At 34.8% G+C, this 18,060-nt stretch overlaps 1 protein-coding gene across 2 annotated transcripts in view; it reads right to left on the bottom strand.

Annotated features, from left to right (window-relative positions):
- Positions 1-402: 402 nt before the first annotated feature.
- The window catches only part of LOC112045130 (putative fatty acyl-CoA reductase CG8306), a 32,848-nt gene continuing 15,190 nt past the window's right edge, over positions 403-18,060 (bottom strand). Inside the window, exons 1-12 of one of the 2 annotated variants that reach the window (XM_024081211.2) lie at positions 13,505-13,601; positions 13,215-13,423; positions 11,873-12,124; positions 10,877-11,022; positions 10,160-10,269; positions 9,557-9,640; positions 8,284-8,392; positions 7,045-7,161; positions 5,190-5,309; positions 4,467-4,626; positions 3,885-3,982; positions 403-2,738 (exon numbers count right to left, since the gene is read on the bottom strand). In XM_024081211.2, the coding sequence (XP_023936979.1) occupies positions 2,600-2,738; positions 3,885-3,982; positions 4,467-4,626; positions 5,190-5,309; positions 7,045-7,161; positions 8,284-8,392; positions 9,557-9,640; positions 10,160-10,269; positions 10,877-11,022; positions 11,873-12,124; positions 13,215-13,412 (1,533 nt within the window). In that variant the 5' untranslated portion in view covers positions 13,413-13,423; positions 13,505-13,601 and the 3' untranslated portion in view covers positions 403-2,599. Of the gene's footprint in view, positions 2,739-3,884; positions 3,983-4,466; positions 4,627-5,189; positions 5,310-7,044; positions 7,162-8,283; positions 8,393-9,556; positions 9,641-10,159; positions 10,270-10,876; positions 11,023-11,872; positions 12,125-13,214; positions 13,424-13,504; positions 13,602-18,060 lie in introns of those variants that run through there. The other variant, XM_024081210.2, reaches the window with a different exon arrangement.

Below are 18,060 nucleotides of genomic sequence, written 5' to 3'. Positions count from 1 at the left end.
GTTAACGCGGTGAAAAGTGAATAATCAGTCATTTTATACATTTTGTTACTTAACGAAGCGTAAGCGTTTGTAGAAATAGAATCGACGTGCTACATGGCTAAGGCTCTTGCCAATTTAGAAAGACTAATACTTAGCATATCTTGCAATCCTGCCTATTCTATGGAGTACTTTTTTACTTTCACTTGGTTTTCTTTGAAAAAAATTAAAATTCTTTTACCAATAGAAAGCCACAGTATTCATTAATTGAGCAATATATGCTGCTTTTAATCCCAAAAACAGGGTTTCCGCGGGATTTGTGAAAAACTGGATTTCATAAAAATGAAGTTGCGGGCGTCTATGAGTTTATAAATGAATTGAACCTTCTATAGATGCGACCTCTTTGGTTTAAAAATCAAACTACACTTGAAAAAATATACAAATTTTTATTTAATACAAAGAATAAGCAACAACTGGAACTATTTTGTAATATTGATATTTCACTTAAAATATAAATAATAAATATAATTAAAGTTTACATTTTCGTAACTTATCCTGTAAAATCATTAAAAGATCAGTAAAAGAATGTTTTTTTTTTGTTCCACGCCCCAAACCAATGATGCAAATAAAAATCAATTTATTATTTTATAATATATTATGTAGGTATATACTTTAAGATGAGCATCTATTTTTTTTATTGATCATTCATGTCTTACAATCTTCATTGTTTTTTGTCCTTTTTATATGAACTCTATAACAACAATAATAGATAAAAAAAATTAAATTACAAAAGTAATTAATAACAAAATATATTAGAATTCGAAGAGATTCACTAATTATACTTATGTTTATTGTTTAAATTTTTATAAGCAGAAAAGAAACGCAAATGAACTTTCACCCAAATCCTCGCTATAATAGAAACTTAGCAATTTACTTTTTTTTTTACTTTCTCTTTTTTTCCCCTTTCAAAAACTTGCACTACTGTGAGCTAGCACCTCAATATTAAAGTGCTAGCTCACAGTAGGTATTATATAACGGTGATAGTTTGTGTGTATGTTTGTTACCCCTTTACATCGAAAATACTAAATCAATTTTAATGAAATTTGGAATGATAGATAGATAACCTGTATTAACACATACTAACTACTTTTATCCCGGAAAAAAATCATGGTTCTCGCGGGATTTAGAAAGAAAATATGTGAATGTAGTCGCGAGTATTAGATAATAAATAAAAAAATTTGGAATGTATTGCAAGGAATAGGTAAATTAATTTTACTTGACACTAACACAAGTCACGACTCAACCATTATTACTATTATGAAAGAAGTGACGTCATACAACTGTAATTAAATCATTCATTTAAAAAATTTACACACAATGTATAAATGTGTTACGAGTAAGGTGCCATCTCAGACCAATTTCAGAAGGACCAGTATCGCACCCAAATTCACGAACAAAATTGAAGGGTTATTTGGAAAAACGGCCACTGTCAGTTCTAGTAAATTATATACTAGAAGCAAAAAACCATGTTGACCTTGATTGTTTATCCAAATATCAAAGAAATTTTAACGACTAACGCGCTTTTACGAAAGTGTGTGATTTACGTTTGATAGGCATCATTACAATAGAACCATATACACAAAAATCTCATTTCAATGGTTTTTTTTTGACATTGGTTGTTATTATAAATAACCCTTCAATTGTCTGTCATGTTCTAGGGAACACGAGCTTAGATATATCTTATACTAAACTAAAGGGTTTTGTCCGTTTTTTACACCATTCAATACACAAAAAGGTATTTTTACAGAGCCGACCGACGAACCGACGAACACGATTACAACGTCTTTTTATAATCGCGTTAGATCATTGGTCATATACTTTGACAGCAAAGTAACGTCCAGTGAAGCAGGTCTTAACAATAATTGGTCTGAGGGTGCCATTTAAAAATACATATAACCCTTCCATAGCTAGGTCATCCCCCTACTAATACGCCTTTGGGGAATTAAGTCATAAGCTTTTTTGTGCAACGCGCCGTAAACTGTTTATCAACAAATTAAAAATTAAAGTAGAAAACGCATATTATAACTAACTCATTTCAAATTATGTATTGTTTTGCTGTAAAATGTAAAAAAATCAACTATATATAATTGTTCTAAGCTTAATAATCAAAATATTATTATTTAGTACTAAACAATAACTAGCGATTTACACCCTCATTTTTAATGTATTTGTTGATAAACATTCCACATCGAGTTGCTTTAGTATCGTTTCAAACACAAATGGTCGGACGGAGCTGGTTTTCCAGTATTATAAAAAAGTAAAAATACTAATTGATTATGAAACACGGCTAAAACTCACGTGAGGTATAAGGTATAAGGTCAGAGTATGCCCGACTAGTTTCGAACCCATACCTTAGTCATGAGCTGGTTCTTGCAACGCGGCACGATCCAAACTTCAAAGCGGCGGCGCAGCGCGCAGCTGCTCGCATCGCGCGCTAGGAGAGGGGTTTTCCTACCTTATATCACGTGTGTTTTAGGCGTGTTTCATAATCAATTAATATGAATAACACTCACGATTAAATTCTAAAGTAAAAATACATTATTCTATTGTTTAATTGTGAGTATTATAAGAATGTGTACAAGAAGTATATGACGGGCGGCGCCCAGGCGGTCTGTATAAAGGTGCGGCCCAGGCAACACGCCAGCAGGTACCACAGAAGAGACATTATCATCACCTGCCAGAGGATGTGCAGTGCGAACAAACTGAAACAGTAAATCATCATTAACAACCCATATACCCATCTCACTATTCATCATCATCGTCATCGTCATCGTCATCGTCATCATCATCATCATCATATCAGCCGATGGACGTCCACTGCAGGACATAGGCCTTCTGTAGGGACTTCCAAACATCACGATACTGAGCCGCCTGCATCCAGCGAGTACATGCGACTCGCTTGATGTCGTCAGTCCACCTGGTGGGGGGTCGACCAACACTGCGCTTACTAATGCGGGGTCGCCATTCCAACACTTTGGGACCCCAACGTCCATCGGCTCTTCGAAATATGTGCCCCGCCCATTGCCACTTCAGCTTCGCAACTCGTTGAGCTACGTCGGTAACTTTGTTTCTTCTGCGGATCTCCTGATTTCTGATTGGATCACGCAGAGATACTCCTAACATAGCTCGTTCCATTGCTCGCTGTGTGACTCTGAGCCTTCTTATGACTGATCTCACTATTACATAATACTAAAAAAAATAATTATACAAGGGGGCCACCATACAACAAACGTGATTTTTTGCCGTTTTTTAGGTAATGGTATGGATACTGAACCCTTCTACTTCTTCTTCTTTAATTAAATGGCTTTTTGGGATACTGAACCCTTCTCGAACTCGCACTGAGCCGGATATCAATGTCAAGTCACAAAATGACAGGTGTTAGACTGTCTGACAGAAAGACAACAGACAGCGTCCACCGTCTCTATGGTCTACGATAGAATAGGTAAATCATCAACGATATCAACGACATGGCATTAGCGCGTCGAAACTGAGGCGGACAAAAGTGGCCAATTGTTTTGATTTCATGTAGTGGCATTGTAAATAACGAAAGTTATATAAATAAAAAATTATATCCTTAAATCCCAAATATAGTCCACAATATCGAGTTGTGTGTTTAGGAAGTGTAAAAACTATATATACACAAATATTAAATACAAAATTATGCATGTGTGCACTTAGCGAAATAGAAAAATTCGGATCACTTTTTGCGGTGATTTTGCAGGCATGTAACATATCTATAGTATAAATATAGTTGACATCAATTCACAAGATGACAGTTGGCAGCTCTGACAGTGACAGTTGACAGCGTCTACAGTCTCTATGGTCGCCTATACAATGGGAACACTTACACAGTCTGCTTGTTCCTGGCTGCTGGCAGCTTGTTCTCGCTCTCCTTGTTCAAGTACTTCCTCACACCTAAGTGTAGGTTCACGAAGTATTCCTCCCACTGGGAACACATTACAATAGAACATAATAATATAGCCTGACGTTTTAAATGTACTTGTAAATGGACCATCATCATCATATTAGCCGATGGACGTCCATTTAGTTTTGAACAAATCCTGGGAAACATGGACTTTTCCGGGATAAAATCCTACATGTTGCTCTATAACCTCTAATATTAAAATCAATTTAGCCATTTCAACGATTAGCTCAGACAGACAGACAGACAGACAAAAATTTTAAAAAGCTTATTTGTGTTTTGATGTCGTGCAACTACATACGAGTATAAGCAATTAATTATTATAACAAGTTAAATATTTTAAAATTACAGATTGAAAGCGCAGAAGTGTAAAGCGCGTTTGGAATTTCGTAACTTTGATTTTAAGTTTTTGAATAATTATTATTAACATCATCTAATAATATTTGACCTGACTTTTCGAAAGTGTAAATTAAATATAATTGAATTATATGAATTTTGAATATCTCACCATAATGCTAGATATATTGATGAAGAACAACTCCGAGTCGCGTTTGTTGAGCTTCTCCGCCAGCTCTCGCGTGTTGTCGTTGTAGAAGCGCCATTCGGTGAAGATGAACGGCTCCAGGCGACTCAAGGAGTTCCACACGTTCTTGTGCAGCCGGAACAAGCTGAAACGTTATGTATGTCGGAGGATTGGAATAATTATAGCGCCATCTAATTAGAAACTTTATTTAACATTAGAATGTTAATTAGGGTTGCTAATTAGATAGCGATATCTGTTAGAAACGTCAAAAAGTACGTATTGTTTGACTGTTGACATCAGTCAGTTGACGATCTCTGAGAGAGCACGCAGTAGTTCTCAAGTTTATTCAGTTAAGCACTTGAGTTGGTTCGAGACTGTTTGGTAGTGAATGAGGGAATTGAGTAAGTCAGTCAGTAGTCCGGTCATTGCATCGTTAGTTACTTGGCTACTAGCAGGGTCCCTTAACCCTTCTACTATCGGTCGCCAGTCCGAGATTCCACTCGTGGTGAACTTCCTGCCATACGATAGTTCCATTCTGGTTTCCATCTGATAGTATCAGCGATATCCTTGATTATTAGTCTAGTTCGAGGGTAGAACTGTAATAACGGGATATCGTGGTATGTTAATCGAGACATACCACGATATCTCGATATCACGATGATTATGAAGATGATGATGATGATGATGATGATGATAATGATAACTCACATGGGTCGTCCGCCGGTGATCCTCAACAACATGTCCAGCAAGATGGCAGGAAAGAAATGGACAAATATGGCCGAGATGCGGAACAGCCATAGAGAAGACACGAACTCCAAATGCGGGTACCTTCGACAAAATAAAACTCATTATTTATCTATACTGATGAGATGAGATGAGAGCTTGGTCGCTAATGTTGGGCCTCAGAGTCACTGAGCGAAGCCTCAGGGAGGCCCAGAAGTGGGTATTCCAAATAGGCTGATAATAGGGTAGTTGACTCATATCAAATTTAATATAAACAATATTAATTTCGTGTAGTACATGGAATAAGGGTCCGAAATATATCGATATTAATCAATAAAAGATAAGGATTTTATAAAAAACTTAATTTAAAAATTATGTACATTTTGTCACGTTACACTGTTATTTAAGGTCAAACTAATTAATAATTTTGATAAACATTAAACCGTTTGGTTAAGATTTAGTGTTTGCGTGACGACAAGAAACGACAAAATATAGGCCATCATTGGCCTGACAACGTTTTGGCTCGTATTGTCAAAAAAATATTTAAAAATTAAAATCCCAAAAATTAAAACGACTTCTTGTTTTTAATTTTATCAATGAATTTGATGCATCAAAATCTTTATTTTATTTTATATTCGTTAATAAATGGCGAAATTATGATGTAACAAACATTAAATAAAAAATTAAAAATTGAGAACCTCCTCCTATTTTTAATTTTCAAGTTGGTTAACAAGAAAGCGAAAATTAACTAACTCGACTATTTTATTTTTATGGCTAATCAAACTTGATTGCATTGTATTTAAATAGTACTTAAACATTATTTAATAATAGTAGTTAATCCATACACACTTCGTAACTATATCAGTCGGTTTAAAATTACTTAAACCTAGACTATTTACTTTCAAAAGAGTGAAAAAATCACCAACTCTTTTATTAGTTCTGGTCTGGGTACTTTTCTCAGTTATTAAACGTTTTTCTTTTTATATTGTTCTTGTAAAACAATTTCTGTTATAAGAAATTTTTCTTAATGAAGATTTATACTTTCAAAAACTTTAAACGTCATCAAAACAATGATTTTCGAATTACTGACATTAGGACAATCAACCAATCGTTGTCTATGGTAAATATTAATCTCAGACCACTTACCATAGGACCTGCCTTGCTAGATGTTACCCCTCTGTAAAAAGTATATGTTCACAATCTAACGTGATTATACAAAATGTGTTTAAAGAATCAATGTTTCATTGTTCTAAAAATAAACCTGTTTATGTATAACGATTTAAATTTATAGTTGTGTGTAAAATAAGGACACAAAATATTGGTGTTAAATGTAGTGTGATATAAGTCCAAAGGTTGACATTTTTTTAAAATGGCCTTTAATTGTTTATTATCTACTACTCTACTTTTGATTTGAGATTGAAAAAAATTATCATATTTTGAGACGTGAATACCTACATAAAAATTGTACAAAAAATTTTAAATGTATTTTTGACAATACGAGTCAAAACGCTGTCTATATTTGGCCATGATGGTTTATATTTTAACTGTTTCATGACGTCACGTTAACACAAAATCTTAACCAATCGGTAGTATTTGACAAAATTATTAGTTAATGACGTTTTTTCCTTTATTGACATCAAGTAATATCGGGACGTCACAAAATGGACAGCATTTTTGACATTTGGAAAATAAATACATAATTTTTAGATTAGGTTTTCGAACTTTTATTAAATATCGATATATTTCGGACCCTTATTCCATGTACTATAAGAAATAATTGTTTTTTATCAAATTTGATATGAGTCAACTACTCCAATCTGAGATAATAACCCACACTCACCACACAGCGCTCTGCAGAGGGTAGTTGTGAAGCATTCTGTTGATGACAGAGTCCAGCATCACCCAGCGGAATGGCTTCTGTGTAGACGTGGAACAGTGGTACACCGTCAGACCCGGCCTGGGGACAATATTATATGTCATTTGGGGCTTTTCCAGTAATTTATATCTATACTAAAGCTATATGTATGTATAGCGATTTATACAACTTAAACCAGTGATCTATATACAGGATGCTCGGCAGTATTTTCCATAACTTCAAGGCGTTGACAAGTCCACTTAAACTAAAAAACGTAACTGAAAAAAATTTTTTTCAAGTTTTCATACAAAGTAATTCTAACTATCCGACTATCTATGTAACACACGCCTTTATCTATCCTTGCATTTTACATAATCATAGTGGTAAGACTGTTGATATTGACGAGATATTGCAACTAGTAAGCTACTTCATAATATTTATCAATGAATAAATTTGGCTACATTTAAGGATGCGATATAAGGAACACAATCTAAGATCTATTTACAAAAAAAATATATATTTACGCCGAAAATATTCATTTTAAGTTCCTTAGACATTTTAATTAATTGTCCTTACCCTAGAATTATGGGAAATACTCCCGAGCACCCTGTATATAAAAAGAAAGTACACTATTTATAACTCAAGAACAGCTGAACTAATTTGGCTCAAAATTGGTGGAGACGTCTATAGGATACTTATGGAAGGGGTAGGGTAGAGGTAGGGAGTGATTCAAATTGAAGCTTAACTGGATCCATGAGCAATTACATATAAAATACATTAAAATAGTTATATATGCCACTGTCATGTAATGAGAGCCATTGTAGCATGAGTGATTTTTGTGTAATAGGGCAAAGCCTAATTGCACAGTAGGCAGCACGAGTGCTGCAATGGCTAATTATGTGCATACATCACTTTTCCTATAACCATGATAGAATAAACAAAGCTTAATATGTATAGACTTCGGGCATGGCCTCGTATTTGCTTGGCCTCCAAGGTTTTTGCGTCTTTTATGGAAGCCTGGATTTTTGTAGCTATTGAACTATTTAAAAATTAAAAAAAAAACATTGCAGCAAGGTTTATTCGTGCACATTACCAAACAACATTTGGGAACGATTAGCTTTATGATATGGTTTGAGGTTTTATATTGAGTACATTGGGATGAATGGGAGATATAATGGGAGAAGAAAAATCATAATTTTCCTATCAAGCAGGGTGAAAACTCACTTTTCCGTGGCGGCGTGCCAGCCAGCCACCAGCAGTTGGTTGACCACCACGTCCACGGGGATGTAGTCGGCGATGTTCTCTTTGGCTTGCGGCAGTCGACGGACCACACCTGGAAACACCATAGAGTATGTAGCTCTATATTGCAAAGGTCGTGAAGAGAAGTAATACCTCATCATCATTAACAACCTCAGACTATTGGATAGAAGCAGGCGTTACTTTGCGCAAGTTCATTATGATTATATAATGATTTATTTATTTTGCTACCATCCGCGAAAAGCCGACAAACCCATGCGACAACGTCACCTAGGTCCGACAAAGTACTCTCTACGTACGTTTCACCCCGAAACCGGAGCATCCTCAGGAGATATTGACTCAGAGTCAACATCTCCTAAAATAAATAAATCATTATATAACCTCAGACTAACTACATAAGGACTAGTACCGCACCCAAATTCACGAACAAAATTGTCTGTAGTTTTTTGAGAAAAATGAGCTTAGATCAGGTATATATTTTATACTAAACTATAAGTTGTTGACCGTTATTTACACCATTCAAAGGTATTTTTACGGAGCTCTTTAACCGACGAACACGATTACAACTTTGAATCATCGATTCTATAGAGACAGTCTTTTATAATCGCATTAGAGATCGTTGATCATATACTTTGACAGAAAACTAACGTTTGGCAAGGCAGGTCCTTATGTAATTAGTCTGAGTTAACAACCCATAGTTGGCTCACTGTTGGGCGTTTTGAGTCTTCTCTCAAAATGAAAGGGGTTAGTCATTAGTTCACCAGGCTGGTCAAATGCGGATTAGCAGACTGCACACACATAGAGAAATGAGAAAATTCTCATGTATAGCAAGTTTCCTCACGATATTTTTCCTTCACCGTTTGAGACATGTGATATTTAATTTACCTAAATAAGGTTATCTTTTTTCTGTTACTAATAAGCATTACTGTGGTCCAGTTTATTTGACAATACACACAACGCCATGTAGCCATAAAGAAAGCATAGCTTGAGTTAAATGTACTAAGGTTTTTATACCATTATTCCTAACTTTATATAGACCTGCGATTCAATCGACTAAAGCATATAGAATCTAAACTTCTCATTATATATTGATTAAAGTTCAACTTAAAATTGTGCTTAGATAGATCAAAAGATATTCATGATGGTATACAGTCTACTTTTAGCCCAATGATCATTAAAAGAAAACGTCAAATTGCAAACTAACTCACTATTTTTGAGGTTGGTTAATTGGTATTGTTACCTTTTGCTGCCCCCATTAGAAAACCTTGCGGGCCGACTTTAGAGCAAGTCCATCCAGGCACTGGCTCCTTCCACGATGCCACGACTGAAACAAACGTTTTCCTTTTAAAATGACTAATAAAGGGCTTAATCAATGTTCATCAAACAGTCTAAATACTCTTGTATAAAGAAACTTTTTGGTTGAAAGTTTTTATGCAGCAAATAAATGAAGAGAAGTTAAACTGTTTAAGAGCTACAAGGGAACGTAGACAGACAAACATAGCTATCCACGTCAAACTTATAATAAACGCTCGTTTTTGCGTTAGGAGTATAAAAAAAATTCAAGTCAATGTCATAGACAAATGAAAGTTTTATTTTAAAACTATTTGTATAAAGGAGGTAAAGCCCGGCCGCTCAGAGATTGCGGGCGATGTAACTTCAAACTGGCGTACAAGGTTGATAACCTACGCTATTCCAAGGTTATGCCAACTGTTTGTCTTTGTAGTGATGAGACAAAATACGGGGCAATTGTAATTGAATATGTTTTGTCCCATTCAATCACAGTCAGAAACTGTCAGAAACGAAATCCCTGAGCGGCCGGACATTAATAATTATATTCGCTTACTCATGGTGGGTCTAACGATGGTGCATGGGAACAGATCTGAGCAATTCTTCACTTCGTGCTCTGCCAGGTGCTTTGTAAATGTGTATGTATTTGGATGATTCTTCAAGAAGCTGGAAAAAAAAAATAATAATTATATTTTTTTAAAAGAAACTCTTTGTGACTTCAATTTATTTTACATATTATTCCGACAATCAGAACAAAATTATTATCTATATATATAAAAATGAATCCATATATCCGTTGGTCACGCCATCACGCGTAAACAGCTGGACCAATAGCAAAAATTTTTTTTGATGTGTTTGTTATTGGCAGAAGAAGGTTCTTATGACAAAAAAATTTAAAAAATTAATTTTAGGGGTAGGGTAGGGTAGGGGTATGGCAGGTTTAGGGTAGGGGTATGTTAGGGGTAGGGTAGAGTAGGGATATGGTAGGGGTTGGGTAGAGTAGGGATAGGGTAGGGGTAGGGTAGGGGTATGGTAGGGGTAGGGTAGGCGTAGGGTAGGGGTAGGGTAGTCGCAGGCGACCGCTAGTCACTAATAAATAACAGATGAGGGTATACTTCTTGTGCCTAGATCTTAGATCTTTATCCTTAGGTATGTCTAACAATTTTGTTTTAAATTGGTGTCTACAGAAACATCTGTCATTTTGTTATAACTTATTTGCTGGGCTCTATACTTACCCGTATTAGTTAAAGTTAGATACTTGAAATATACTTACGTTCTCTCTACATCATTCAACGCTTGATCAGTGAGTTTTTTTGCTACATTTATGATGCTCTCCACTTCTGCTGGAGCGTCATACACCTTCTCCTGGGCCTCAGTTAAATAGGAGTTCACAAATGCGGAAGAGACATGCACCATTACCTATATTTATTTAAACTATTATAGTAGAAACCTAGTACATTGAATAATACTTAACACCAAATAGATTATAATACAATAGGGTAGTTGACTCAAATCAAATTAAATTAAAAAAAAAATAATTTTACATAGTACATGAATGGCCCACAGCATGGGTCTGAAATATATTGGTATTAATTAATAAAAGTTAAGGATTTCCTATAAAACTTAAAAATCATGTATCATGTAATTTAAAAATCATGTATTCTTTTAATTTTCCTAATGACAAAAACGCTGTTGTCCATTTTGTGACGTTATATGAATATGAATGTTACTTGATGTACTAAACGTCAAAAAAGTTAACTAATATTTTTGACAAAGGCTGCGTTTGTAAGGCATTTATTATAGTGACATCATGAAAATGTTTTGTCCATCCATTGTAGACCATCATGGCCAACAGGCGTTCTAGCTTGTAATGTCAAAAACATAATATTTAAAAACTAAAATTTTCATGTAAACATGTCTCAATTTTTTTTCAATCAAGTAGAATAAACATTTAAAAAAAGTGTCAACTAGCCTATTTGTGATAGAGGTTTTTAAATTTGAATCTAGTTTCTAAACAGACATTGTGATATTTGTAATAGACACAAGTTTTGAAACCAACTTATGTGCTATTTAGTATTTTACTTTATTTACTTGTAAAGTGAAGCACTTTTGAGGCACAGATAACTGAGTACATAAAATAGAAAACCATGTTATATGTAAGTGTAAACTATAACACTGCTAACATGCTATTTTTTTTAATTCCTGTGTTGCCACAGGAACGGGAAATAACCGCAGAGTCTCAGCAGCAAACAATAAGTATTAAACTCACCTTCAAATCTTTAATCTGTTTACACAGTTCCAATATCCTTCTGGTTCCCAAAACATTAATATTCACAGTAGGTCTCAAGTTCTGCTCAAAGTCCAAAGTGGCTGCGGAATGTATCACCACATTGACATTCTCTATTAAAATCTGTCTATCTTCAGCACTTAAGCCTAGGTCTTCTGAACCTACATCACCAGATATAGGTATCAGTTTGTTGAATATATCTTTTGATTGGGTTTCTAAGAGTTTTTCAAATACCTGAAAAATATAATCAATTTCTTTGACATTCAGAATTTGGCTTACTTAAAATAACTTTATTATGTTACATAAATTTAATTATTTTAAATACTGAAGTTTTTTGAATAACAAGTAAACCACCTTGATATGTAGTTTTATTATTTAAATAAAATTTTATTTTTTTTACATGTACATAAAGATTTATTTTTGGTTATCTGATTGTAGAATCCAAAAAACTGGTTTGTTTGTATAATGACTGTCGGTTTGGTACCTTTTTGAAGCCTGAAATTTGTACAAAAATTCTTTTATAAGAAGTAATAGGACATAGGCTTTGAGATAGGTACTAATATTTTGTTCTTCGTTAACAATTTAAGAATATCTTCAGATTGCCTTTCTTGTCTCATCTTGGTCCTATCTCAGCAAGTTAAGCTGTGATCCTAATTATTCTTATCTGATAATGATAGTTACAGAAATATAATTGTTACCCTAAGCAAACTCACACTGAGAGTGTGATGCTAGCTTTACATGTCCTGCTTAGGGAGGAAGTATAGGGCCTGTAGTAGAATCGACAGTGTTTGACGGCCTCCGTGGACTATATGCGTATGCGCAGTGGACTTACAAGACGGAGGTCCTGGGTTCGATCCCCGGCTGGGCTTCTTGAGATTTTCTTAATTTGTCCAGGTCTAGCTGGTGGGAGGCTTCGGCCGTGGCTAGTTACCACCCTACCGACAAAGACGTACCGCCAAGCGAGTTAGCGTTCCGGTACGATGTCGTGTAGAAACCGAAAGGGGTGTGGATTGTCATCCTACTCCTAACAAGTTAGCCCGCTTCCATCTTAGATTGCATCATCACTTACCATCAGGTGAGATTGTAGTCAAGGGCTAACTTGTACAGAATAAAAAAAATAAAAAAAAAAAAAAAAAAAAAAAAAAAAAAATCAAGTGATGAAAAATATGCATTATTAATAAATGAAGAAGGTAATTAAGGAGGTACGAGGAGCGCGGCGGAAGGAAACAATACTTTGAAGCAAACTTACAACGTAACGTAGCATGCTGCATGCTATTTTGGGTCAATGACCCTCAAACTTGTCACTATGTCAGTATTTACTTACAGGATTTACTGGGAATTCCTCTAATCTTTCAGAGATCTGCTTCCCCTTTTTGGGTCTCATCAGCAAGTAAACGTTGCCTACATCGGGTATACATCGCAATATCTTCTCTATAAGGCAGAGTCCGACAAAACCTGTGCCGCCGGTGATGAAGAAATTTTTGTTCGCGTAAAACCCACGTATCTGCGATTCCTCCACCATCTTGGTGTCTTCTGAAACAGAATGGAAACGTCTATGAATAGAAAATCAATTACTATTAGGAATATCACAAGAAAATATGGATTTTTTATTACAATTTACAATTTTGGAATCGGAAAAAAAACAAAACAAATGTTTTCGTAATTCAAACTTCAAAGTTGATTTGACTTTGACTTTGACGTTAAAGTCTTGACATTGACAAGTTTTTAAAAAAATAACTACATATTTTACGGCCCTGAGTACCAGCCATAAACGTTTATTTGATTCATAGATTAGCAATTGTTTATTAGCCGATATAGTTTTACCGATACCTAAATTGAAATATGTTGTATATATTGATAGTTGGTAAAACACCCCTTACAACTTTCAAAGACCTATACAAAGATACCCCACACTATAAAATTAACAAGCAATAAAAAATCATCCTCACTTTACATGTAGGGGAAGTACCCTAAAAAAAATATTTTTCGAAATTTTATTGTACGACTTTGCTTACATTTATAATTTACATATTCATGCTAATTTACAGCTTTCTAGTAGTAATAGTCTCAGCGCTAAGCCGCGGACGGACAGACGGACATACTATAAGGGTTCCTTGTGGACTACGGAATCTTAAAAACGTTTCGATCTACAATGTAATTCGTCAGCACAGTAGTCGTAAGTCTTTAGTTTTCATTAAAATAAAATAGGCGCATAGCGTAAATTTTCCACGAACCAACGTGATCGTGAGAATTTTTTTTAAACTCTTGCTATATTACGAGGATTTTGACGGCCGAGGCGCAGTGGTATGTGCATCGATTTACAAAACGGAGGTCCAGGGTTCGATCGCCGGCTAGACCGATGAGGATTTCTTAATTAATCTAAATCTGGTTAGTGGGAGGCTTCAGCCGTGGCTAGTTACAACCCCACCGGCAAAGACATACCGCCAAGCGATTTAGCGTTCCGGTACGATGATTTGTGTAAAAACCGAAAGAGGTATGGACTTTCATCCTCTTCCTAACAAGTTAGGCCGCTTCCATCTTAGATTGCAACATAAGTTATCACTTACCATCAGGTGAGATTGTAGTCAAGGGCTAACTTGTAAACGATTTACGATCACAATTTTATTACTTGGATTAGGTATCTAATACCTGCGTACCTAGCTGTATGTTTATACTAAAACGACAATGAATTTTTATTATATACTTAAACATTATATAGTTATCTAGATAAAATAAACTAAAGTTCAGTGTTTTGTCATTAAGTATAGGCTACTGACTTTCGTTCTGAATAATACAATGTATGTGAAAGTAGGTACCTAAGTACGTACGTAGGTAACTACCTACTTTCACGTTAACTCAAACTGTAACAAATAAAAAAAATATCGTTGATATTATGCACATGCATAGATTCAATATTGATTTTTCCCATAATTTAATCTATTACCTACTTACCCAATATTGTTCCAACAATCTTTAACGATTTTCCGGATACGGTCAAAAATCTTTTATAAGATACGAATATATTAATGAACGTACTTAAGCGAAAATTAAAGGAATACTTTTTGAGACAGTCTGTGTACTCGTCGCAGCAGGGGTTGACGGTTGACTCTCATTAAAATTATGATATTTATTTATCTACTCGCTAATTATTGTTTTTTTTAATTGATTGTTCTTTGTTTTTCTTCACTTTAATTTTTAAAGTTTGTTAATTAATTTTAATCTTAAATATTTTATTAGGTAAGTAATAATAACCAGTGCACAGTAAAGCCAACTGTGGTTATGTTGCACTATGGTTAGGCCTAATATAAATATGTTTTTTGTAGAATAATAAATAATTAAAATAAAATAAATAAATGACTCGAAATTACATCAAATAGAGTGGTCAACTACCTATAGACTACAAGTCCTTGGAAAAAAATACCTGTGAAATGAACCAACTTGAACATAGCGTGTATGGCTGTTACCTTAAAAAATAAAATCATTTTATTTCAGGCCAGAGACCCAGAGTCACTCTCATTTTGAAAGGATATTCGTGCTCAACAGTGAGCCGAAAATATGGGTTGTTAATGATGATGCAGGCGATGTACTTGACATGATAATTTTGTTGTTTTTTGTTGGCATGATAATTTTTGCCGCCAAACCGGAGGAAAAAGCTATGGGTTGCCCATGCCGCTTCATACTCATATTTAGGTACGGTTACCTATATCTGTACTATTAAATGCGAAAGTAAGTATATCTGTCTGTTTGTCTATCTGTTACTTTTCGGCGAAACGACTGAACCAATCAAGATGAATTTTGGTATAATGATAAATGGGAACTTGGAGCAAAAACTAAGGTACTTTTTGACCCTAAAATAAAAATAAAAGTGTCTGCAATAATCTTTGAAAGGTTTTATGGAAAGTCCTTCATTTTTAGAGTTACAGTTTCAAAAAATTATCGTAAATCGAAAAAGAATACAATTAAATATAATGTGATTCAAGATTTTTTTAAATTCAACCCTTAAAGTCGTGAAATAGGGGTTGAAAGTTTACATAAATCTACGCGGACGAAGTCGCGGGCGTCCGCTAATTGGTAGATATATTGGTAGATACAGTGGATAGGTACAATCTCGATACTCATATAATTAGTGTTTTCTTGAATTACAAGTAGGTACATAACCTAGGCAGGTAAGGTCGAGGCAAGTGGCATCTAGCTGCAGTGTTATTAAATTATCCGTTATAATAGCTTCACGTAATTACAGAGAATACTCAATTTAAATTTAATTACCATAATTATTTTGTTAAATCTCTGGTTCAATAAATTACAAGAGAAACTAAAATGATGACATTTATACAACACAAGTTATACTTTTTACCTGACTGCAAGAAGAGTTAACATAACTCTTCTTGCAGTCGGGTAAAAAGTAAAACGGTGGGGATCGAACCACCACCCCTCGGTGATGAATCCGACCGCTCTAACCGTTGAGCTGTTGAGGCTTTTTTATAGGATATATATTTTGAAGATTATAACTATACTCTTTGTACCGTCTCCATCCTGTACCTAATTGTTTTGTGAGTTGACGATCATTGAAACTCTTGAATAGGTTGTTTCTCATGATTTGCTGGTCAACACGCTATAATGTGTGGGAATCGGCAGACTTTTTCCATGGGGTTTTCCCATAGATATTGCTTACAATGTAAGTTGGACAAGGAGTAAGGCAAACATAGATTATCTCAATATATGATAAATATCCCAATAACTATGAACGATAGGTAAAAAATGTAAGAGACCTTAGTTGTATCGATTACAAAGAACAACAAATATTATAGAAAAACTGGATTTAAACCTTTTTTCTAGATGGTCGAAAATGCACATAGGAAATCTTGTTCGAGAATTTGAAGATAAGCTTTTTTATGCTCTTCCTACGTCATATACAAAATAATAATCTATGAACCCTATCGTCCCTCTAAAGTCTACACCAAAGTCCACGTCTCACAAGAGACGCCAATAAAGATACGTTTTGTCCTCCAACGTTCTTGTAGCTCCTTATCTCAGTATTCTCCTAAAGCCCCCGCTAACGCAGCTACAGTCCCTATATGGAGCCTACAGCAAATAGACTAAAGACATTCACGCAGTGTCTTATTTTTTTTTATTCTTTACATGTTGGCCCTTGACTACAATCTCACCTGATGGTAAGTGATGACGCAATCTAAGATGGAAGCGGGCTAACTTGTTAGGAGTAGGATAAAAATCGTTTTAGTATCGCTTGACGATACCTCATTGCCGGTAGGATGGTTACTAGCCAAGGCTCACTAGCCATACATGGACGGAAAACCTAAATCGGCCCAGCCGGGATCGAACCCAGGACCTCTGTCTTATAAATTCATCGCGCATACCACTGCGCCACGGACGCCGTCAAACCCTTTTAGCATGAGATAACAGTTTTTGTAATTCGGTTGCTGAGTTGAGTTAAAAATCTAGACATATCCTAGTCGCAAATAAGTTGCAGTCCGAATAATGTAATAAATAGTCAACTAGCATGAATTTTTAATTTCCATAGACAGTCTAAACTACGTAATTATTATAGCCAATGCCACCCACCTATGGTAATAATAATAAATAATGTGAAGCATGCATGAAATGGCACGCCTTAGAAATCTTTCTTCACCGTATAAAATTGGAAAGGAAGGGCTAATTTAACATTAACGACATTCAACACATTTCCCACAGCCCACCATTACAGATTTTATCTTAGAGATGATTAAATTTTATGTTTTTGTCTGTCAAAGTTTTAGAATATATAAATAAATCTGTAATAATTATTGGTCACCACACTACTACCTAGTACCTTTAATAAAATTTGAATAGTTGTGCAAGCATTAGGTATAATAATTATTAATTATATAACGGTTTTTGATGTAGTACCTAAATGTGATGAATTTTATGAATTGCTGTGAAGTGAGAGTTTAATTAAAAGGATGCATTCAACTGTTTTTTTAAATTACTTTGATTGGCTTAAGATACCGCATTTTTATGCCAATTATTCGTAATAGAATTGCTCTTGATGACTGTAATAACATTCAACGTTATGGGATTTGCAAATTGTAAGTATCGTGATACGAAGATCTTTTAACTATAACTATGATATAGCGGTCGTTACAATGAGAGAGCGAACGTGGACGATTATTTTG

Source organism: Bicyclus anynana, chromosome 8, assembly GCF_947172395.1.
Source record: "Bicyclus anynana chromosome 8, ilBicAnyn1.1, whole genome shotgun sequence".
Classification (NCBI taxonomy): Eukaryota; Metazoa; Arthropoda; class Insecta; order Lepidoptera; family Nymphalidae; genus Bicyclus; species Bicyclus anynana.
The sequence above is the reverse complement of the archived record's forward strand: the minus strand, read 5'-3'. Positions and strand labels throughout refer to the sequence as shown.